The 25,364-nt window shown below is 42.2% G+C and overlaps 1 protein-coding gene across 3 annotated transcripts in view; it reads right to left on the bottom strand.

Annotated features, from left to right (window-relative positions):
• NKAIN3 (sodium/potassium transporting ATPase interacting 3) overlaps positions 1–24,585 on the bottom strand; it is a 691,062-nt gene extending 666,477 nt beyond the window's left edge. For all 3 annotated transcript variants that reach the window (XM_090040058.1, XM_090040059.1, XM_090040060.1), the window contains exon 1: positions 24,329–24,585. In XM_090040058.1, coding sequence (XP_089896184.1) covers positions 24,329–24,382 — 54 coding nt within the window. In that variant the 5' untranslated portion in view covers positions 24,383–24,585. The remainder of the gene's footprint in view (positions 1–24,328) is intronic.
• Between the last annotated feature and the right edge of the window lie 779 nt (positions 24,586–25,364).

Genomic DNA, 25,364 nt, shown 5'->3' with positions numbered 1-25,364 from the left:
GGTAGACAATAAGGAGAGAATCTTAAATAAGAACTATGTAGAATGGGATTAGTTTCTCAAATCTGTACAAACCTTCTGTTGATTCTGACTTGATGTACACACTTCCTAATCAAAGCATTTCTGTAAAGGAATCTGTCATTCCAAACAGAGAATTATTTGAAGGAGAGTGAAGGAAGACAGTGGATCTCATTCTGTGTTTACTTGCAGCTTTGAGCACCGTGACTCATACAGTTCATACCTTGAAAGCCTGCAAATATGAATTTGCTGAACAAGGCTAGCACCTGCCTTCACACATACTATTCAAATCAAGGACCTAGTCCTGGACCCAGTGAACCTGATGAAAATTTCCCCATTGATTTTAGTATAAGCAGCAACAGACCAAAAGTAAAAATACATGTTTTCCCCAAGTAAATAAAGTGCCAGTTACACATAAAAATGAGCAAGGTTTACTTTACTTGCTGATGCTCCCACTGTCATCAAGAAAATCTGGGTAACACTTTGAGGTAAGTAGCTGAGATGATGCATTTCTCTAATTCTTACTACTTATACTTTTAGAAAAGTTGCCTGTTTACCATGGTATCTAACATTTTATCATATTGTTGTAGGATGTATTAGTTCTAATTCTGAACTGCAGTTTTGGCTCAGTTCAGAATTAGAATTAGAACCTCTTGCTTCCCACTGAAAGGTTAAGAATGCATATATAATATTTCTCTAGACAATTCCAGAAAGGTCTTCAGATAATGATTCCAGACACTGGTAGGTTTCTAGCCTGTTGAATAAAAATGTTAAATGCAAATAATTCCATTAATACAATATTATGGCTGAGATTTTAAACAAGCCAATCAGGGAAACAAAAACTATGTCTCTCAATCACATTGTCCACTTATACATTTTTCAGAAAATATCCCACAAATCCAAATTAACAGCCTAGTGCAAAGCCCACTGGAGTCAATGGGCATCTTTCCATTGACTTAAACTTTTCATCAGACCCTAGAAGAGAATTATCAATATTTCAGGGTGATGCACTGAAAATCCCAGAATTTCCTGCTCTGCCTATATTAACTAGGTTCACATATTGTTTTTGCTGCAGTATCCTGCCATATTCAAGTGCATGGATAGATGGTTCTCTGGGACAGATTCAGGGTTGCCTAGTGAATGTACCTGTTCTCTGTACGACCCTTACCTCACTTGCTGCAGGAGTTGCTAAGTAGGTAAAGAATGATTTGGGACCTACAGGAAAAGAAAGCCTGGCCTTGTAGTTGGAGCACCAAACTCAGGGAACCAGGACATGTGTGTCAGAGGTTTAAAATGGTAATTGAAGCCCTAGCACGTTACATTTATGATGCAATTTAGTGTTACTATGTCAGGGGCAGTGTGTAGGGGGTGCACATGCACCCCCTGAGTGTAGTGGTGCATCCCCTGCAAAAAGGTGTTGCCGCCACTGCCATATCTGCAGCAGTGTCTACAGGAGGTCCCCACTCACCACCATTACGCTCCTGCCACCACCAGCGCAGCTGTGCCCACCCCAACCGCCAGGGGCACACACTGTTCATGCCTCACGTTGTAAATGTAACTAGCCAATGTTAAAGCCAAGGTATAGCTTAATATAGCAGACAAGCCACAAAGATACTCCATATACAACATATATTGTCTTTGTGGCTCATTTGTATTCCACCTTAAATTGAACATGGGGCATGTGAGGAATGACCCATGACAGATCCTGATACTCAGGAGTGTAGGGATTTGGCATGGGACAGCACTAGGGTCTGAGGCATATCCATCTCCTACACAATCAGTGGGATTGGCTTGGACAGCATCAAGTGCTGAACCCAGCACCCCTGTCCAATCCCCAAAAGTACCATGAGCCCAAATATCAGGAAGCACCCCAGACTTGGACATGGTCAGCTAGAAAGCCCTGCACCATGGCTCTCAGCAGTGGGGAACTTGCCACTGAGTGCTGCTGATGCCAACAGCTGTGCCTCCCTCCCATGCACATGTGGCATGGTAGGAGGCATGATTGTTAGGACTAGGAATTAGAGCCCATTGTGCCATTAACTGAATGTATGCCAGGGGCCACCGTATCACTGTTTGCAATTTCTTTTTCTTATTTCAAGAAAAATAATAAAAAAGTAGATAAAAGCTGAATTTGAATGTGAATGGTCCCACATTACAGTAAAAATACATAGTAGACAGTATCAAATTATCTCAATAAATTATGTACCTCTGCGTTACACCTGACTAAAAGGACTTTACACTGGGATGTGGGAATAGAATGCCTTCCCAAACTGCAAATGTTACAGATTCCCTTAGCTACTACTCACTCAGTCACACGTGTGCATGTGCACACACACAAGTACAAAGTGAAGGATTTGGTAAATATACCTGTGATTCTTTCAGCCATGCCCTACAGTCCCGTTCCATCACCCCTCTGTGCCACTTTAGGAAGTTCATAGAGAACTAATCTACAGCAAGCTGGGATCCCACATTCCTGCTGCCCTGCTCTGGGCCCCAGGACACCAGCGCAGGCCCTGTGCTCCCACCCGGTTGCCGCTGGCCCCTGTGCGCCCATTCACTCCCAGTGCCCCCGCCCCAGCCCCGCGGTACAGGCAGGGACCAGCATACAGCCCTGACCCGCGCTTGCCTGCAGGGAACAAATTGGTGTTCAGTGCAGGAGAAAAGCACCTTCCCCCCCATGGCTTGCCTCTCCATCACAGTGGTGGCAATGGAAGTCAGGTACAGGCAGCCCTGTGTGGGCTCTGAGCTGCTGCAGCCCAGGGCACCAGCCACAGGAAAGGGGAGCGGCAGCACGGGGCTACCTGTACCTGCTCTCCATTGGGCAGTGGTGATGGAGACTGGAGCAGGACTGCCCCACTCAGGCTGTGAGCAGCTGCAGCAGGAAGCACTGGGCATGAGTGGGGGGAGGCTGCTTTTCCCCTTTGCCAAGCACCAGCTCATTCCCTGCAGGTAAGCATGGGGCTGGGGCTGTATGCTGCTCCCTTCCTGTACCATGGGGCTGAGGCGGGGCACTGGGAGTGAACAGATGCACAAGATCTAGCAGCAGCCAGGCAGGAGCGCGGGGCCCACACTCGTGTCCTGAGGTCAGCACTGGCAGGGCCCAGAGCAGAGCAGCAGGGTCTCTATGGAGCTGGGCCAGCTCCCTGCTCTCCCTGCTGGTGCAGCCCAGCCTGACTCTAGAGACTTCTGCCAGCCCACACTCTGTGGTCCTACCACCCCACTCTGGGCCCCGCCGGTGTTGTCTCCAGGACACCAGCACAGGCCCCATGCTCCCACTCACTTCCACTCCCCCCACCCACTACCGCTGCTTTCCTGCCTGCCCACCAGCTCCCAGCTGCATGGGTGAACCATGGGGCTCAGAAAGAGCTGGCCCAGCCCCAAGGACTGAGGCGATCCACACAGTCGTCCCCTGCCTTCCTCGCCCCGTTTCTTACCTGAATTTCCTGTGCTGGTGCAACCACGAACAGCCCCACAGACCTAGGCAAGCTGGGGGTGGGGAGGCAGGGGCAGGTGGGCCCTGCTGTTGCAGGAGCCTGCCAGAGCTGCCCCTGGGTCCTACTGCCCCTGGCTCCTGTCATCTTTGACAGGAACCGGGGCTGATAAATATTAATTTTCTAATTTTTTAAGGATCCCTGTGAGTCAGATAGAATGGCCTGGTGGGCTGGATCTGGTCCACGGGCCATATTTTGCCCACCCCTACGTTATACCCTTGCACTCCATGTAGTAAGTTATTAAAAATTCAGTAGCAAGCTGTAGGACACAATTTCTAAACCAAGTCTCTACAAACATGTTAAAAGGCATTTGTTATTGACAGCTATAACCAAAAATAAAGTGCCAGCTAAGGAGCTAGACAAACCGATGTTTGAGCAATTGCAGAGGGAGCAACTGACTGCATACTCAGTCAGCTTAAAAATAACAAAATGCAAAGTCTTTCCAAACTTTCCAAAAGAAACCCATCTTTGTGTTGCAAAATAAGTATGACAATTTTAGCCTAAAGCCAAATTTTTCTGAAGATTTGAAAGCACTAGACAAAAAAGGCCTAGGAAACAGGAAACATAGCTGAGACGTGTGACTGGGAGCCAAGAGACCTGGGTTCTATTCCCAGCTTCATCGCAGTCTTACTATATATCGCAGAAAGGCCCTAGAGAGCTACTCTAATTTTAAGCTTAGCTGTGGGAAGTAGGAAGTTCATAAAATGTTAAAATAACCTGCAGCAACAACTGCTACTAGAAGGGGTATGTAAAGAACCTTGTAGGGATTGTACTGAAGTCATGACTTATAAGCAAGGAGAGGGTGACATTGGAAGTTAAGGGAACAAAACTGGTATGCCAAACATTCAGTCCAATTTCACAAAATGATGATAGGATGGTCTTGCTCTACCTGCAAGCCCCTTTTTGGAGCTTTAAAAACTGTAAAAGCACCAAAATGTTACAACAGGCTCTTGGGAAAGACTCCCTAAGAAGCCCAGAAGACCTCTGCTTCAGACCAGAGATTCCATTTCCAACTTCTGAGCTTCTGTCACTAAAGGCTAGCATGCCTGACCATGAGCACTAGAATGACAAGATCCTAAACCTCATACATGCGATACCCTGACCCGTTTTCACATCCTGTGTTTGCGACTTCATCTCTTACTAGTTTCTTTCTGTACTTTTTCTCAGATTATCACCTGATCAGTGCTAACACCATAAAATGAAATGGCCCATCCACCTCCGCTAAGCCTGAGGATGACTAGCGAAGAAAAATAATCTGATCAAATCAGGCAACTGATGTTCCCAAACTCAGGAAATGAGCTAAAGTCCAATGACAACAGCTTATGTAGCCAACCAACCAGCCTAAAGCATCTGCTTGTCTGTGACCAGCCACCTTGTACCCTCAGAGTGTCAATCAGCTGTATTTCCACTGCATGTTATGGTCATCTCTCTCTTGTTTGTGTATTCCTGCTTTTAATATAATGGACAAAGTAACTATCACAGTGTTCAGCACAAAATTAAACATAACTAACCATTTTCCCCCACTAGAAGGATTGTTTGACAACAAAGAGACTCTAAAGAATATTATCTCTTTGAGGCTCTGAGAGGCTTTGCATAAGTCAGTTTTACATATGCACTCAATTTCAATTTTTTAATTTTTTTTTAATTTGGTATCCTAATCAATGTATTTCCAAACTTTGGCTTGAATTTCCTAATGAGTTTACCATGGAAATAAGCAGACAGAGGTCTCTACTCAAAACTCTGAACCAGATTTAACTAATATTGTCCAGTTTTATACCTTTGACTGTCTGGGTCCCTTTATTCTGCTGGAATTAACACAAAACCCTTCAATGTCATCATTTGTAAAAGTGGAGTAATAATAAAAGGGTATCAGTTCTTAAACTGTTATCTTGCAATCTTTGGTGTCAGTCTCTGCATAAATGAAAAGTATTAACAACTAGAGGTAAGAGAAAAAATGTGTTTTTAACCATTATCCTGATGTGTTTAGTACAGAAATATCAAAATAGATATAGTTATGTACTGAAATATAATTAAGAAAAAAAGTATTATCCTAACACTTTGTTCAGACATTTGCAATTGCACAATAAGATAATTTGAAAACTTGATGAGTCTTAAGATAATGAATAGGTGGGAGCGCACAGTTTTTGAGATGTGGAATGCTTTTGTTCCCAAATGACAAAGTAGCAACAAAACATAGCTTGCAAGCAACATTTAGCAATACAGGAGTTAATAAAATATAGATAATTAGAAGACACTTTTAGTCTAGTAAAAAAATGCCAGTGCTTTAATAATAAATGACCGGCACTACTCAGCATGATGTAGAAATCTGTGAAATGTTACAAAGCTTAAGTCTCATGCTAGTGAAGGGCTGCACTAACAGAGTCAGTACGTGTGAAAGGAATCTTCCCTTGAGGATGGCTTCATATGTATATTCTCAACCACAACATTTTTTAGATCAGAAAGAGTACTAATTTTTTGCAGGCTTCCTAATGGTTCAATGACTTCATCTAATGGTCCCCTCTAACAGTGCCTGCTCTTTCAAAGCTGATGCAGAGGCATGGCTGCCACACTTTTAGCCTAATCCACAAGGTAGTGAGTGCCTGAATGGAAGTTAATAAATATCCTTTACTCCTTCTGCTCTCAATAAGATGAGATCACTGAGCATCTTTAAGGAGATGCTCAGCACTTAGCAGAATAGGCTCTTAGACCACTGATATTTCACCAACTTTCAGCCAAAGAAGATCAGCTCCTGAAACCCAGAAAATAATGTATTACTATTTTTGAGAGGAAAAACAATTGATTATGAAAGTCTGCCCTGGAAATTTTTCTTTCGCCTATATATCTGAGATCCACTGTCAGATGTGCTTTTGTCACTTAGAAAAATAGTGCATACACAAAAAATAAATAAATAAAAAAAAATCAAAGGCTTGTCTCCCAAGAGACTAAGTTATCTTCGTATTATTGCAATAAGGGTTTTGTAATACCTTAGTCAATTGCAGTTACCAAAAACTAAAGCAAGCAGATGGGATGAAGAAGTTGATGTACCCAACTCTGTTATAAATTCCAAGGTTCTTGTAATATGATCAAAATGATTTGCTTATCCATCATGAAGAGGAAAAAAAATGTCTTGACATGGTCTCCCTTTGATGTTGTGCAGACAGTTGAATTCAGCATTTTGGTGGCAACACAGGTTTTTCTCATCTTAAACTCTATGACCCATGAACATTTCTGTGACAACTTGTACACAGGGCTGCCCTGAAGATTCCTGTCGGGGAAAACCGAAGGATCGGGCCCCAAGGTCACGGTGGGCCGGGGTGGCAATTAGATACGGACAGGTGGGATTAGCGGCGTAGAGTCTGGAGTTAGGGACTCGGAGCGGATTGAAAACAGGTGAGTTTATTTGACTTACGCTTTAGGCGTAGGCAGAAAGGTCTTCAGTTACAGTTGGAACACAAACAAACAATTAACAACAAAGGGGTCTGTTGGCCCACGAGGTTCAGTCCGAAGACCTAGTCCCAGGGCTGGTCAACAGCTCATAAATGGGGATTACAAACAACGAAACAAACAATAAAACGAACTGTAACACGGTGATGATGAACCGCGTGACGCCAGTCCACAGCAATGGACAAATCGGGTGGTCGAATGAGAGAAGCCGAGGTCAGTAGCCAGAAGGTGATGCAGCGGAGACGTCAGTTGGAGGGATGAGCAGAGTCGTAGGTGGTGAAGGAAAGCCGAGGTCGGTGATCCGGAACCGAGTTAAACAAAGTCCATAGGGTGATCCGAAATCGTAAGCCGTTAATCAGTTCGAAAGGTAAGTCAGGAAGCCAGATGAACGTAGTCAAAACCGCAATACAACGAGTAATACGAAATACTAAGCGAAGGAGGCAAAGGAGGAGATCAATAGGCCCTAAAGCCTGACTCAGAGAGCAGTCCCTGCAGCAGCAGCCTCTGTCTCTGGTCCGCGCGATCTCTCTCCACACACACCACCACACACACACCACCACACACCACCACACACCCCACCCCGAGGGAGGGGCTCACAGAACTTTTATATCAATTTAGTAGCCAATCAACGTGCTCTCCGCAGAGAAATTTCTAGTCCGATTACCTCATGTCAGGTTCTGACTGAGCATGCTCTCAGTCAGGAGCTGACACAATCTGAGCATGCGTCTGTGGGGAAAGTAGGTCAGCAATGATTGACAGCTCCGCAGGTCACCCAGGGGGCAAGGGCTGGGTGAGCCTTGGAAATTTCCACTCACAGCTTCAAACCGCGCATGTCAGTTTAACCTCTTCTGTACTGGCAGCACATACTCAAAAATTTCCATGACAATTCCATAAAACAAAATTAATTTAGCAACAAGGGGGCGTGGATGATATTCGGGTCACCACCAGCCTCCCAATCTAGAAGCCCAGAAGCTTGTGCTATGGCCTATTTAAAAGTATCAACTTCGGAAAATCACCCCATTATAAACATTTTCAAAACGGGAGACTGGGCACCCCAGCTACTGGCAAGCATTTTGGGGCATGGAAGGAAATAGTAGTATTTATACAACATCTTACAAAAATTAAACAAGTAAAGCCATGTATATTTTTGCATATGTATAAACCCTAGCATAAAGACCATCTTGGTTGTACCATATGCACAAGTGACTTTTTTAAAAACAGCCTTCAATCTAACCCTCCTTTGCAGTCAGTATTATTTGCCTCAGCAGGGAGGTAACCAGAGGCAACTTTAACTATCCTGGAACCACATGTGCCACAGCTACTACAACTGGGTGCAAAAAATCTCCCCAAAACGGAGGGATCCATAGCGAGGCATTTCACAGAACAGACAGAACAGAGGGATTGTGAAAATTTAAAAAGAACCGTGACAAGCATATTGATTAATTCATATAATGCATTGCTATTTACACAAGCAAAACATCTGGAAACTTTGTTTTTCAATAACACTTGACACATCTGTGTCCCTAAAGACTCTGCAGTTAACAGCTCTTCAACCTTTAGTGCAAATATCACACACTGTTTGAGCATATCATCAAGATTATACCAGCTGTTTACTTTTTTTAGACAAAAAAAAAAATCAGATGAAATTTCAAATAAGCTTTCACCAGATTCCTGCCATTTGATCTTTCAAGTTCACTGAAAGAACCATAAGAAGTTACAACTACTGCAGCTGTCCTGCCATTATGAGGCAGCCTGCACAATCTCAGGAGGCTGGAGAAGTATAGAATCAGACCTTGCTCCTCAGCAGTGCAGAGCTACATTCTGAAACAATGTATCCAACCATTCCAACTAAGGGTTTGATCACATCAATCTGTTTAAATCAAGTTTGGCACCTTGTGGTTATTTCCAGTACAACACAGTCGCCTTCAGCTTTCATCAAACAGCTATGATTAAATTATACATTAATAATACAACTTAAAGCCATCCATGACTAAATTTAAAATACTTCAGTACAGCAAGATATTCATGATATTTAAATGCAGCCTGAATTTAAAATACTTTGTCATTTTTATTTATCTCTCATCACAAATGCAATTTTGGATGGAGAAAACCATTCAATTCTATTTCACTACTCTTCTTAAAAGAGTCACTGTGATACTATTAGTTTATTCACCCAGTATCAATCATTATCTATTACATAAATGTTAGACTTTTTGAAACAAAATGGTATCAATCAATACTCTTTAAAATGTGATGCAGTCAGCCATAGAAGAGGAGCCAAACTGGCTCCCATTAACTTCAACAGGATTTCAGTAGGTATAAATTAGCTCATATTGTAAATCAGTGGTACACCCTTTGATTTTTCCTATCAATGAAGAAAATGATTGTGATGTTTCCTAGAATCATCTAATTAAATAATAATTAAAAGATGCTTCCTATCCTTCTTTATGTTATAGCATTGAAAGAGAAGTTTAGGAAATTGACAGTGAAATCCCAGGTGTGATACTAAAATCATATCCTGGAATTGATTAGACCTCGCTAGTGATCTCAGTTATCATGTCTGTCTTTCTTAAAATCCACTGGAATTTTAATCTTCACTTAAGTAAATAAAAGATACATTAGATCTATAGACACTGCCCCTTGTTCTACTATAATACTAATCTGTCCCATTGTAATTATTTCTTATGTTAACTCTTAAAATGCTACATCATTTCAGCTAGGAGACCCTTGCAGATGGAAATGAAATAAGGGACAAGTTGAGGATTTGTGAACAAAAATAGCTGGAGGATGGGGAGAGACTGACATCAGCTGCTTGCCTGAGAGATTAATAGCTGGAAGCAAGGATCAAAATATACCTCTTGGATGTTGTTGGGAGAGGTCTGAAGCCTACTAGAATAGACATGAAAAAGGTCAAAACCCAGTATTTGACAAGGGGTGGGTAGGAGGAGAGTTTGGAACCAAGCAGAACTCAGGAGATAGAAAGGAAGTAGAACCCAATGTCTTTTGAGAAATAGCAGGAACTAAGAATTTGCTTTGGATAGTAATCAGAGGAGTCTAATGTGAGAATACCTGCCTGGGGCACCAATCCACAAGATTAGCCAACAAGAGAATCAGCTGGAAATAAAAGGTCTAAGCCACCAGAAAGACTGAGATTTGAAAGGACTGGACAAGAATCCTTTAAACTATGTATGGTATACAGAATAATAGTGCAAGAAGAAAAGATGGGTGTATACAGAGAGGTAAGATGATGTTTAGTAGCTCAGCAGTGTTTCAAGAGGACATTACTCCTCTTCAGTGTTCTGAGAGTAAAATGACTTAGCATGGGTTAGGACTCTTTTGAGATTTCCATGATGCAAATAATTCAGACCATCTGGAGAAGTAGCAAAGCTTCTGACATAGTTAAAATCCTTAACACAACCCTACCTTTCCTAACTGGGGGGGGAATAAGTAAATAAATCAATACAAATTTCAGTTCACTCCATCTTAAAAAGATGCATTACATTTTTAACAATAAGAAAAAAAGCACAAAACATAGGCTATTTAGATTGAATTTAGAAGGGGGGGCCTGTTTAAAGTCTACATTTCTGTGATACTATTTTGAGTACAACGTATTTTGTTCTTTGTGGTATATTTTATGATGTTCAGATACTCTGGATTTTTTTGTGTTTTTTGAACAGTATTGGTTGCATTTTCTAATGGACTATTTTGTATGCTGCAAAACTGCAGAAGGGTGATAGTTACATGAAATGTTAACCAAACCCCATGTTTAGGAAAAATTTAGGGAAAGAATGTACTTAATATGAGTTGATATACTGTACTCTACATGTTTATTCAGCATAAAAGTCCATTAAAAATATGGGGATTGACTACAGATTGCTTTGCCAGGGGAGCAAGAGGCAGGAGAAAAAGTTATCTATATTATTGTACATAGTTGTATGCTGCTTGCATACCTGCAAGATCCTCAATTGCTGAACATTTCTGCAGTATTCCTGGTGGGGCAATGCAACCATGCTATCCACAACACAGTCCAGTGCATTCAAGGCACAATTAAATGTCAATGCTAGAACCTGAATAATAAATATAGAGATCCTAATTCCAGCCACTCTAGAAAAAACATGCACTGGGAACATTAAATATTTGTTGCTTCTATAGTGCCTTCTATCCAAGGAACTAGTGCTAATATAACAAGTTTCATGATACCCCTGTGAGGTAGAAGAGTATTATTAGCATTGTTGAATAGAAGAAGAAAGCTAAGTTACATGCACACAATTTGGATTTTCATTGTAGCCATAAAATAGCAATTCCTCCCATGCACTGAGTTAACTTCCATCTGTTTACTGATGATGGCTCCTTGTCCCATATCTTTTGCATGGACCTAAATACTTCTGTACTGTGGACTGTTTATTCCATCCTCCTGTATCACCAACCTAGCTATAGAGGCATGTAAGGATCCCCCCCCACCCCATTTTTCATGATTCATCTCTTTTTATAACTCTTCCCCAGTCTCTAGAGACATCTTGTTTCTGAGCTCTAAGTCTCACTTCTCAGCCATATGCTCTTTTATATCTCATTGTTTTTGATTAGCTTATCTCTACATTAATGTCAGCTACAACTTCTAAACTGACAAAACTTAACATATATTTTTATAACTATAATGACTCCCAATTTGAGAAGCAAGGATTTTTTGGGTAGATACCTTTTAGTGAGCAAATTGCATGGTTGGAATAGTAATGTATTTGGTGTCATAGCCATGACTGTCTAGGAATTATGCAAGAGGTAAAGATTGTTATGGATAATAATACCTTTTATTGATCCAACTTCATGTTTGGAATTATCTATCACCCACAAAAATCCTTGCTTCTTACATAATTCCTGGACCATCTTAGCTACAACACCATTCCTTTTCTATTCGCTAGTTCTACTTCTCTTGATAAAAAAAAAATCTATGCCTTTATCAAAAACTTCCCTCCTCAAAGCCTCTGGAAGAAACCTGCTGTGACCTTTTAGAAAGAGAAAGATCCTCAGATACAACTATTTCTTCTCCATTCCTTCTGCAATTTGCATTTTGCAAGTTTTTCCATTTTATTTTTAAATGATGTTTAGCAGGCACTACTTGTTGTTCCAAATCTGAATAGCAAATCTAAACCAACTTTTAAATGCAATGTTTATCTTTATTGGTCAGATGGGTTTTACTGCTCTTGATGCTTGAACTTATCATTGTGAAGGGTCTAAATGCATCAGAATGACTTTCTGGGACTTTATTTTATGAATTACTGAATGCCCTCCAACAACTATTGAAGTCCCAAATCACCACATACAACATTAAAAATATCCACCAACAAGTCAACTGAGTCAAGGAAATATAACGTACAAGGTATGACTCTTGGTACAGGAGGAAAAGTTCAGGGAATATTATAGGAAATAAAGAGATTAAAATAAAATCTTTTATGGTCTTTTTATTACCCTAGTTTTAGCACTCTGTATGTTCTTGAGATCAGAGAACAGTGATTAATCCCAATTCACAATTGTTTTCACAGACTTCTCCAAAGGCACAAATCCTTACTAAGATCACACAGATTTGGTCCATCATGAAAATGAACAGATAAAACTATGATTCACTAAAAACTGTGACACCATGCAGGCACTGATCTGTCAGAGGACTGCATTTCCCACTGAAAGTAACAGCATGCTATCTTAACCTGCTGCACCCTTCCTCTCTTCAAAAAAGTACAAAATTAGCCTCCTGTGTTAGATGAAGAGACATTTTCATCCAATATGATTCATAGAAACTTTCAAGATTCTAAGTCTGGCACTACCCAGTTAACAAATATTTTCTGGTCCCCAAATTGTCTCCAAAGTGAAATCTTTCACACAAAATGCATGGGTAAAAGTGAGGGAGTAGGATTATTTGCTAGTTTTCAGTAAGACCCCATCTAAAAGATTTTTTTATTTAGCGTGAATGCACTGATTATGCAAAGGACCACAGTGACAATGCTGGCACACCAGGTGTACCATAGGTAGGAGCAATAAAAACTCCATCACACCATCCTGCCAATATTCCTGAACAATGACCTGAAGGAACTACGAGGGTAAAGCAGTACTTTGGCCTTTATGACACCTTGGTCTCCTACTGATATTACTAATATAATAGCAACGGTGCCAATTACTGCTAATATGACTGTAATTTTTTAATATGGAGAATGATCAAGACTACTAACTCATTTCACATTGACCATAATGACTTTCAGCAACACCTAACTTGCAATGAATTTCAATCAATGATTTAGAGGTGAAAGATTCTATCCTATTACCAGTCTCCTGAACAACACAATTCCATTTTATCATGATTAGTATGTATTACTCACCCAGAGCTATAGATGTGCATTGCACTTTACCATACAAATACAGACAAATTTCCTGCCCCAAAGTGCTTGCAGTCTTGAATAGAATTCATTATGAAATTGGATTAATGAATTTCACTTGGTTGTAACATAATTAATGTATAAAATTTGACAGAGTATCTGTAACAGCACCCATATCCTATTACTAGAATGGGAAGGGAATCCAGGGATGCCTGGCCCTTCTCCCCTCCTTAACCCCACCCCTCCAATCTGCCAGTGCATCCTTTCCCTAGTTGAGGTCCCTTCTCCATGGTTTCCTTGCTCCATAGTCTTCCTTCCACTTTGCCTCTGTGTGTCTTCTACTTGTGCCCCAGTGGTGATGCCAGAGGCAAACTTGCAAGCAGAAGAGACTAAAGCAAGATAGCTGCCAGATCCAGACATAGGCAGAGCCCGATGACCCAGTGGGTAGAAGTAGAGAGGTCAGGTGACCCAAAGCACCCTGCATAAACCTGAACCTCAGGCCAGGAAGGGGCAGTCTGGTTGTGGAAGCCATCGGGGACAGACCTTCTTTGAAAGACATGAGGATTGGAGCCTAGGCTGCAGTGAGAGGACTCAGGAGGTAGCCCCTAATGAAGAGAAACTGGAGATTTGCATCAGAAACAAGTTAAATAGCCCAGGCACTTTCTATTTTGTTTTCCCTTCTACTTGGAGCCACCACCGAGTCAAGACAAGAGGCTGAGAAGCATGGGAATCTTCAGCCTGGAGAAGCGGAGGCTCAGGGGTGACTTGGTGGCAGTCTATAAGTACATAAGGGGTATACATCAGGAACTAGGAGCACCCCAAGTGAAGACAAGGTCTAACAGTCACAAACTATTGGAAGACTGTTTTAGACTAGACATAAGGAAGAACTTTTTTACCATCCAAGTCTCCAGAGTCTGGAATAGAGTGTCCCCCCCAGAAGTGGTGCAAGCACCTACTTTGGATACTGTTAAGAAATGCTTGGATGTTTATCTTGCTGGGTGATCTGACCTGAGCTGACTTCCTGCCCCTTGGGTAGGGGGCTGGACCCAATGATCTTGTGAGGTCCCTTCCAGCCCTAATGTCTATGAAATCTAGGTGCCTATACTGAAGATATTGCAGGGTCTAGAATCTGAGATCATGGGGCATGACCAAGGCTGAGCCAGGAGCTTGTAGCCCTGAATAGTGGGCCCCAAGCTGGAGGGCTCAGCGAGAGTAAGATTGGAACAAAGCCAGGGGAGAAGCCTCAGACCAGACAGGGCCCACCTCTTCAAAAGTTTGCCTTGCCCTCTGTGCAGCCTTCCCTACTTTTGACAGCAAGACATCACAGGCGAGAATACTGATGAGAAGAGAAGAGAAGAGAATGAAGAGTGCAGGCACTAGGACGCCTCTAATGGCAGGCACTCGTAAGCAGGCTACAGTACATTTTTTGATATATAATTTTATTAGTAGAATGAAAACATGGAAAAACTACACACACAACTGCTATTATTTTGTTAATTAAAAATTGAGATTTGGGAGAGAAAGATACAGTAGCATCCTCATTCTTAATTGGGATTAATTTCTACAGCATCAAACTCAAATTTTGTTTTTAAAAAATCTCATTCTTCTATACCCTTAATGTAATCTAAATGATTGTGTATTTTAAATGTCATCTTCATAAAGAATGCATGACTATTTATTATTTACACCTTGGAGAGAGAACTGCTAATATTGGAACTAAGAGCTTGATCTTGTTCTTATTAAAGTCAATTGCAAGACTTCTATTTGCAGGATCAGGGCCTAAGAACTTTGTGACCTGTTTGGCTCTCTCTTTCTACATTTAATCAATTAAACCTATTTATATAGGAAAGTAATTTGTAGATTATAGATGAGCCAAAACCCAAAGATCACAGCGAAAAAAAGCAAAGGGGATAGTTCTGTTTTTAGTTCCCATCTCTGAATCTGCCACTACAGTTTGATATTAAGTCAGACTCAAAAAATAAATCCAATCTATTTTTTGGTTGTGGTTCAGATGCAACTGAAATACTATAAAAACAAATGATCCAGAAAGAAGTATGTAATCTATTTCCATACATTTTCTTCAGCACTTTTGTGTAAATATGCACCTTATAGACTAACTGAATCAGAGATGCAGACGCATTCGTAACTAAGAGCTCTCGTTACCAGATCTTATGAAACGACATAGACCAGAACGTGATATGCTCAGGATTTGGACATTATCTAGCCAACTATCTGCCTCAATTAGATCTCACCTCTAATTAGAGATTTTTCTAATTAGATCTTTGATTTCAATCCAGATTCAAGTTCTCCCACTTAGGCCTATCACTAAGGTAGCCATAACAAACCTCTGTAATAACACTACTTCAGGCCTAGCAATTTTGCTATTTGGGACATGAGCAGATTTTGGAGTCATATCAGATCAGCAGCAAATTCCAATATCTTGGTCATTATTCCCAAAAACAGATTGTATTGCCATGGGAGTTGCAAGTAGCCATATTTAGTTAATAGTTTGCTTCCACGTAAATGAGGGCTATCTAGTTAAATTGGAATCATTCACCTCATAGATGTAAATATGGTGCATGTACACACACACACACATTTATTTTTACACTGCCAGTCATGGATCTGTAAGGAAAAGGGCAGTATGCTGTAGTACACTAAACCTGGTGGGAGCTACGGTTCAGCCACCAGCACTACCACTGTACGCATAAACTGCTATGTGACTTTCAGAAATTCACCTAGGCTCACTTAAAAAGAAGGCTTTCAACTCTTGTTTCTTCAAATTTTGAACCCCCCTACTCTGGATAATTAAGTGCCTCAATTACCTAGAAAAGTGAACACTTTCAAAAATCCAAGCTTTAAACTTTTTAAGATTATTTGCATTCTACAAACATGAACAGTCCACCATGAACTGTGCCATTTTTAATGCATTATAGTGTCAGATTGATTGTTGGCTGAAATTCATATGTATGCACTCTAACAGCATATTGACTCAATTTCAGCTGAGCTGACACAACCAAGTTCTGTTGAAAACCTACCACTATCAACAAAAGAAATTACAAGTAAATGTATATTTCATTCTTGAGGTTATTTTGTGTGCATGTTGTGATTATTGAAGGGTTTGTAAAACTAATTGAAAATACAGTGCAGAAAATTGTTGTTGTTGTTGCAGGCTATGCATGTCCCTGCTGACCGATACATTTCAGAAGCTTGATTCTATCTGATGCTTTGGCAGACTTGCCAGGATTATTCATATGCTTTAAGTTCAGCATGTACACAAGTTTTTACAGGATCAGGGCCTGCCTTACACAAAAGAATCATTCTGTCTGGAACAAACACAAAGGAAGCACGTGTATGTTTTGTGGAAGCCATCTAAGCAATCATACATCAGCTTCCCTTAATAAAAACAGACAATCTACTTCTATAAACAATACATTCGTCAGCGCTGGTTACCAGGGCCTTCCCAGCCCCCACTATTACAGCACAATCTCAACCTCCTGCTTTTTCTTTTCTGATGGGCAGATGCTTCATCTCCAAATCAATGGACTGGTGATTCTTTTACCAACATCAAATGGTTCAGCAATTTATCGGTTCAAAGGTTTTACTTTCTTAAATTTATCAAAATCTCTCATGTCCCAGTACTGTTAACTAATTAATGGCTATATATCAATTCTAGCCAAAATCAGAAGATTTTATAAAGTGCATTTTAGCATCAGTTAGAGTTTCCTGCTTTATAAAGTATACTAAAATGAGATGGAAATGGAACTGCCTCTGTGCATATTATGTATCATTTGCCTGTACAACTACTGAACTGGAATTATACATACTAATCAATTGCAAAGTGGTACCTTTTAGGCTAATGGAGAAGTCTCATCTCAAAGTGCAAGGATTTACATGCATTACTCTAATTAGCATTAATGGGAGTTACAAGCATAAATCTCCTGCATATCAAGAGAACAATTACTATTTTAAGATGACCAAATGCACCCACAAAATAATCACCCACTAGCAAATACTAATACACAGAGGCCACATTTCTATTACGATTATCTCACCTGTGCTCAGCTGACACTTAAATCAATTGGAAAGTAATATTGCAAATAGGTAATAATCTATTTTATACCAGCTGTACCATATTCAATTAAGATTTAAATCGGGAGCCTTACAATGAACACAGGGCACCAAAACCCAGAGATAAAAACACGGGCTGCAATTTTCAAACCAGTGAAGTGGAGACGATGACTTACCTTCTGTTAACCTACCCTAAACTGCTTTGAAATGTTCATATTGTGTTGGAATGATGTGTAGCTTCGATGGTCCAAGAAATGTGAGAGAAACAAAGATATTTTTGTAGGGTTTTACCTTTTTTGGACCAAATGCAGGGTTAGGAGAGATTTTAAGCTTCCTCAGCAGTTGAGGAAGATCAACAGCTTATCTGAAATTTCTCACAACCATGCAGTTGCTCCAATAAAAGATACCACCCCCACAAATAACCTTGCCCCTTTGAAAATTTCATCCATCATACTTATTGTCTAGTTTTCTATTGCATTTACATAACTATCTTACTCTTGGGTACCAAGAACCCCCACCTACTGTAAACTTTAAGACAAAATTATCCTGCAATGTAGATTACCCAGAAATACATCTCAAAGCAGCACGAAACCTTTTGCTATGCAACATATGTTAATTCAATTGGATTCATACAGCTAAATCCATGAGCAATTCTTTGCCAATTTACATCTTCCACTCTTTATCAATATTTTTGCATTTGCTTAATTTTTTTATCTTTTTCATTTGCAGTTTTTCATTATATGTTGGCTACTAATACATGCATTATTGCCAGTAGTTGTTATACTTTCCTAGGACATTCAAGTCCAACATGTGACTTCTGATGGTACTGATGAGACTTACTGTCACAAACCAAAGTATTACTATATCCTTATGATATATTTTCTTGCTATATATACATCTCTCCTGCTAACATTAATGAGAGTCTTACACACACATTAAGGAGAATATATATACCTTAAAGCTCTCAGGTTGACAGCTGCTGAAATGACACATTACAGTGTTACAGTGAATGAAATCACTGAATAAAGTAAAAGGCACCTTCTTACACACGGAAAACTCCTGATTTTTAACAAGCCTTTGGTCTGAGAAAAGATGACTGGCCAGCCACAAGCTTATGAGGCAACCCAATTCAGCAAAGTACAAGCTTCAGGGCTTTTCTAAACTGGGACCTAATACCTCACTCATTCTCTGAATATTTCTACAACCTTTGTATTGCATGCATTTGAATTGATTTACATTTTGAAACAAGTTTATTGTGATATAAGATACAAGATTACTTATGGAATGCCCTTCAGGTATTCACCACTATGCATGGTTCTGAGAAGTTTTTTGTATGTAGTGCTGAACTGTATTCTGTACAAAGCTGAAAACTGGTGTGGACAGTTTGGGTTATGCTTTTGTTAAAGATAATTATAGGGAAATTATGCTAATATGATATTTTTAAAACTTATATTGCAATCCTGCCTAGAGAACACTAAAGAATGCAAACAAGTTATCTTGAAGGTAATAAGCCTTATTTCCATTAGAAAAAGGACAGTTTATGGTCCAACAGTCAACCAATGACTGTGATTCTCTTCAGAACAAGTTTAAATGACTAAGAGTAGAAGAAAAATCTGTAGAATGGAACCAGAGAAACTGTGCTATGAAGCCAACTATGACAGAACTGGTCCCGCTCCAGCTCCTCTAGGTAGTCCTTCACCGCTTTGCCTGCCAGTATCTTGATGTGAATGTTATATGTTACTTTGGAAAGTGGCCTCAGTGTCCTGGGGTGATCCTGGTGACCCTGCCCTTAGTCTGACTCAGCTTATTTAGCTGGTTCCTTGATAGTACTTGTCACTGGACCTTCAGTCTGCTAATAAAAACTATTCCAGTCCCTGCCAGCATCATTTGTGCATACCTGGAATTAATCTTGCCCTGTGGGTACCAGTCATGTCCCTACAAGTCCTAATCGTGGTCTCCAGCTTCCCCCATAACTATGTCCATGCCTCATTGGTCCCACTATTCCATCTGCTAGGCTCCCCGATCCCTACAGGGCTTGCTGCCCCCAGCCTATGAACTACCTGACTTTAGCTCTCACAGCCCAACAGATCCCAGACACTTGCAGGTCTGGCCTCAACCCCTTGAGTTGTAGTGCTTCCCAGACATCCCACCTGTGCCATCTAATTACCCCTGCAGTCATGTCCAAACTATCTGAGCCAAAAATCAGAAGGTGCTGATGACACAGAGCCATGAGAGACAAATACAAGCATACAGAGGGAGGGCACCTAGGACAAGTGCGCATGTCCCAACACGTGCCACACACATGGCCAGTGTGTGATTAATAAGGTATTCAAATTGACAGAGCGCACATGCCCAGTCATGCACTAGCAGATAGCCATTACATGATAGGCCTAGAACATTCCACAAAAGGCATCGTGTGATTGGCTATTTGAGAAGTATTTAAGTCAGCACAGTTTCTGCCCAGACAGAGACCAGCTCAGGAAAATCAGAGAACAGAGACCAGCTCTGAATTACCTTGGGTTAGTTCACAGGCTGGCCACCTGTGAACACTGTCTCTCTACCACAGTTGTTTCCCAGCGTACCCCATCCCTGCATGCTCGAGACCAGTTGACTCGTTTTCATCAGCTGTCGTTCCACTCTGTTCTGTTCTGTTATTCTACTTTATTTTGCTTTATTAGTTCAGTTAGTTGTTTTCAACTTAGGGTTCAATTGTTTTAAGTAACTAAGAGTTTACATCTGAAACCTACGGTTCCTACAAGCGTAAGTAACAAAACTACGTTGAAACCATTACGCATCAGTGCTGTCTCTGCCCCGCTAGCCCCCACCTGTTCGTCCAAGTTTGTCATGTAGCACTGGCTCTCAAAACCGCTGACCGCCACACAAACCATCATTCAAAATAAAAACACAAGGAAACAGCCTCCAACTAAAGTCCTTAAACCCTACTCTGGGTCCCTATCCTACAAGAACCCCTATTCCCCTGTTAGCCATCTCCTTCCAGCGCTGTAGTGTACTCTGGGTGCCTACAGGTCTATTTTCAACAACCTTACTCCCTGGCAGCAACTTTCCCTGCAGCAGTCAGGGTCAAACTGCCTAATCCATCTCAGAAACAAGTCGTATACTCCCCTAAGCATCACCCCTTCCAATCACATGATTTCCTAACCATGCACAGGGATTTCTCCTTAGCCCACTAAACCAGCCTTCCTCTGCTGCAGCCAACCCAGCTGTTCTGCATGGAGTTCTGCCACTTGCTGCTTATTGCAGGGTATCTAGCTCCAGGGCCACTATCTCTGGCTAGGGACAGAAGTTACACACACACACCCATTTAAGTTATCAGAAACTGGTTTAAACCTGTAATAGAATAAAAGTTCAGTGCACATAAACCAATTTCAAAATGGCTAACACTGGTAAACCTGGTTGAGTGTAGTATCAGACTTAACTGATTTTGGTCCAACCAGTTTATGAAATTTCTGTTCTAGACCCTTCCTTGGTTCAAGTTAAATCAGAATCCCTCAACATCCCAGCATCCCCGCCCTGGGCCAGGCTGTGCTGTCTACTCCAGAGACAGGGCTGGTCCTATTCCTCTGCTCCCTACCTGAAACAGTGAGGGCTGGCTCACCAGATGGCTCACTGGCAAACCCTAGCTGGGATCTGGGGCCAGGGAGTGGAGTTAAACTCCCCTTCCCTCAAGTACAGAGCTGCCCTGCTGGCTGCAACTGTGGACTACAAATCCCAGAGGCATCTGGAAGCAGGAAGAGGGAGCAATGAACAGCCCTGCAGAGTCCTGCTCATGTGACTGTAAACTATAAATCCCAGAGACCTCAGGGGCAGCAGGAAGAGCCTATGCTGGCTATGTACCAGAGAGCTGTGCCCTAGCACTTGTCCCCCACCTTTTCTGGCTGGAGCCACCAGCCACTGCACTTCCCGAATCAAGAGTAAATGTTTGTGCATTTGCTTATTGGTTCAACCTCTGCATCTTAGACTGACCTGTAAACACTGAATGAATTCAGCCTTGGGCTTTTTGATTGTCTATACCTAGCCCCTTTGGTAGCTCCTATCCCTGTTGCCTCTAGGTGTTAGCAACTGGCCTTTGCTCAGCTGCCTCCACCAGACTGCAGGTCTTACCCTGATGTCCATGTCCTCTTAAAGTGACAGGAGCCCTTGCTCCCTGTTACACCAACTTGCTATCACACCAACACGTTTCATGAATGCAGCCGGTGTTTTCAGAACTAGATAGAACAGAATCTTTAAACAGTGATTAAGATTCAGAGACCTGGTTCTCCAGGCTTATATCCAGTTTGATACAGATGTGACTCTACAGACATTAATCAAAATCTTCCTGACACAAAACTGTTGAAACATGATGGAGAATCAAGCCTTGAAGTAAAGTATGAGAAGCTCCATGGCTAGGGATTGAATGAATATGAGGGTCACTCTACATAGTTAATAACGATAGCATTTGCTAGAACTGACTAGAAAGTATTCCAGTCCCAAGCATCAGTAAATCTACACATAATTTATTTGGGATATCAAACAGTTTCTGAAATATACATTTTATTGGCAAACATTTAGGGAGATACAAGGAGTACCAGGTACATGGTGCATACACAAAAGGAGGGTTGACTCTTTATTAGAGAATTTTCAGCTGCCCAGTTTTTTTCTTAATCAAAGTTCCGATTGCTTTCAAAGTCCCTTTTTGTAAAACTATTTTTGTCTCCTTTGGTGTAATATGACTTGGCTGTGATGGGAAGGTGAAATGCTCTTTTTGTGAACCTTTACTTCTTATTGTTTTTAAAAACAGTATGATCTTTCTATTTTTCCAGAGTTTTCTCAGCTTGTATAAATCATTTGTACTTTTGCACTGCTACAGATTAGTAAGACAAGTACTTTGGCTTTTGTAGCACTTAATCTAAACATTGTCCACAGTCAGTAATATGTCTTTCACCTCTCCATAAATGGATGCAAGGTAGAATAAATCTCCCTTAATGACAGTAATGTCTGGGGATGCAGTTTTGTTGGGCATGCTTTATACTCATGACCTGTGGTGTTAGAAAGAGATCTAAAACCCCCTGTGGTGACAATTCTCACAAACATAAATTCAACACTGCCACCATGGAGATCGCTGGAAGTTACCTGGCTTTGAGTTTATGCCTACTAGATTAAAATCTCAGCTCTACAAACATACCCATTACAACAGTTTTTATTCTGTAAATGAAAGAATTATGTTAGATGCAATTCATCAAGCTAAGCATTATTAGAAAACAGGCAGAGTAGAAGAGTCCACATATTAAAGGCATTTTTTAAAGTTGTGAAAGCATTTGATCGGTATGTTATAAAATATGATACTCTTTTCCAAAAGATTTTATATGCAGTTCTCCATGTATTATGGTAGCTATTCACACTTTACTTCTTCAGTTTTTATAGCCTCCCAGTAATCCTACAGAATAGTAAATACAGTTACTATAACCTTCATAGCTGCAGTAGAGAGAGATTTTTAAAGATGAAAGCCCCAATTCCCCTCTCCTGTGCATCAGTGTAAATCAGAAATTACTTCTTTCTAGTCAATACAGTGACAGTTTAAAACTCATGTAAGTGAGGAAAATTAAGGCCACCAATTCATAAGAAAAGCTTTCCTAAAAGTAGAGAAACAAAACTGCCAAATGCCATGCATTAAAGGCATACACTGCACTCAGGTGTCTAAGATTAAATGATAAAGAGTCCCCCTTAATGAGCCAATACTTGAAAACAATGGAGCTATACCAATTTACACCAGCTGAGATTCTCATCTAATGCCTTGAAAATGAATGATATGCTGTATTTAACAAGGCATTCATATTTCTTGTGAAGCAGAAGCTTTTCCAAAAGGCTTTAGCAGGAAGGTAGAAAGATTACCAAACGATCAAAATCCAGAGACACATGGTACATTTTCACCTTGGAGGCACACACATGCACATGCGTGCGCGCACACACACGCACACCCAGAGTGAAAACACCACTCATCGGAAGGAAAATCATGCGGTAAAAGAGATGGCTCCAAATCAGTATAAGAGAGAAAAATCCTTTAAAACACTCCTGGGACTAGGGACTAACTGGTAAAAGAAAGAGCGTTATTTTTTCACGGAGCTAATGAGCCAGACAAAGAATTATTATTGCTCGGCATAGATTTTTTTCCCTGACAACTCTCTCTCCAAAACAAACGCGCCAACTCGGTAAACAAAGAGAAGATGCACTTTAGATCTGGATGGTACAAGTCCAGGAATATTTTATCAAAGGAAAGGAAGACCTTTGAGGAAAGACACAGAAAGATAGGCAAAAAAAAATTAAAAATCTGCATTTTTCCAGCCTAAAACAGGGAGAGGGGGATCCTGCACACTCCCCCGCACGGATCTGACATCAAAGGAGGTCAGTGACATCTGACCACAAGAAAGGGCTCAAAAATAAGAAGCCAAAGCCAACGGCAGGTCCTAAGAGTGCCATTCGCATGGCGGGGCGTAAAACCCAACTTCAGTTTCTCAGTTGGTTGGACTTGCCAGCGCACACACAGACAGACAACAGGCGCCCCCTCCTACCTCCCAGCGCTGCCTCAGCACCGCGACCCGGGCTTAACCACCAACTTGATTCGTAGCCCGGAGCTGTCAACCTGACACGAGGCGGAGGAGTTTTTTTAAGCGGGCTTGGGCACAAGAAAGACCCAGGCGGAGGGGCAGCCGGGCCGGAGTGAGGGATTCTCCCCCGGGCCCGGGCACCCCCGCGCTGAGGGAGGGGAGGGGAGGGCAGGTCAGCGGAGCAAATTACCCCGACTACCACCAACAGAAATTAACTAAATCGCTAAAAAACCGAAGGTCGGGGCAGTGGCGGTGCTCGGAGAGAGGAGGAGGAGGAGGAGGAGGAGGAGGGCGGCTCGGCAGTGCCTGCCTGCCCCGCGGCCCCGACCCGGCGGTCACTCACCAGCTGCAGCGCGCAGAGGAAGACGAGCGTGCAGCGGCCGGTGCAGCAGCCCATGGTGGCGGCTGGGCGAGCCGCTCCGTCCTCTCCCTTCCTCCCGGGGGCGGCGGGGCTCACCGCATCCGGACGGCCCCACTCCCCCTGGCCCCGGGGCTCCTTTGTTGTCGGGCTCCGGCGGCTGGGAGGGAGCCGCGCTCGGCGCAGCCCGGGGCAGCGGGGTCCCGCTCTGGGGAGGGGGCGGCGGCGTGTGCGCGGGGAGGTGGGGGCGGCGCGCGGGGCGGGCGGGAGGGAGGAAGCGCCGGGGGAGGGTCGCCAAGAGGAAACTTCAAAGGACTTGGCTGGCTGGCTGGCTGGCTGGCTGGGGGGGGGGGCACACGCGTGTCCCCCTGACTCCACCGGGGAGATGGAGCTGGCCCCAGGAGTAAGTTCCCTGATCACTGCCAGGACAACCTAGGCAGCCCGGGAAGCACGAAAGAGCTCCCCTTCTCCTAGCGCCTCAAGGAGAGCTCGGAGCTGCAGCGCTGCGGCCCCGGGAGGGCAGATGGAGAAGTAGATAGTTGGCTTAGGCTGAAGTCAGGGTAGAGGTGCACCTCCAGACAGGTTTTAGGGTCCAGAGACAGCCCCTCATTGCAAGCTCTAGCTAGGGAAACAGAAATACATAGGCACCTTGCCTCTGCTGGGTTTCTTTTCTCTCTCAAACATCAGAAGTGCTATTTACGTTTTTTCCCCATCAGCACAAACTGATTACCTGTCTGGCTCTCATAGGCCTGGCCACAGACAAAGCATGTTGCACTCCCTAACTGCCACGGTCCTATTGTCTGCTAACAGCTGCCAGCCAAGGTTGAACACTGCTGTATGAAAAATCTGTCTATCGGCACCTTAGAAACACACCCGATCACCCTTCTGTGACATACACAGCGCAACAGTGGACCGGAGGATGACAGTCCTGGAAGACGAGCTTCCAAGAAGGCTCATCACTAGACCTTCAGCAGCATTTTCAATGGATGGATTAAATGTTAATAATGACTGTCAGCTAGTT

Source organism: Crocodylus siamensis, chromosome 3, assembly GCF_052110815.1.
Source record: "Crocodylus siamensis isolate JL-2025a chromosome 3, ASM5211081v1, whole genome shotgun sequence".
NCBI lineage: Eukaryota > Metazoa > Chordata > Crocodylia > Crocodylidae > Crocodylus > Crocodylus siamensis.
The sequence above is the reverse complement of the archived record's forward strand: the minus strand, read 5'-3'. Positions and strand labels throughout refer to the sequence as shown.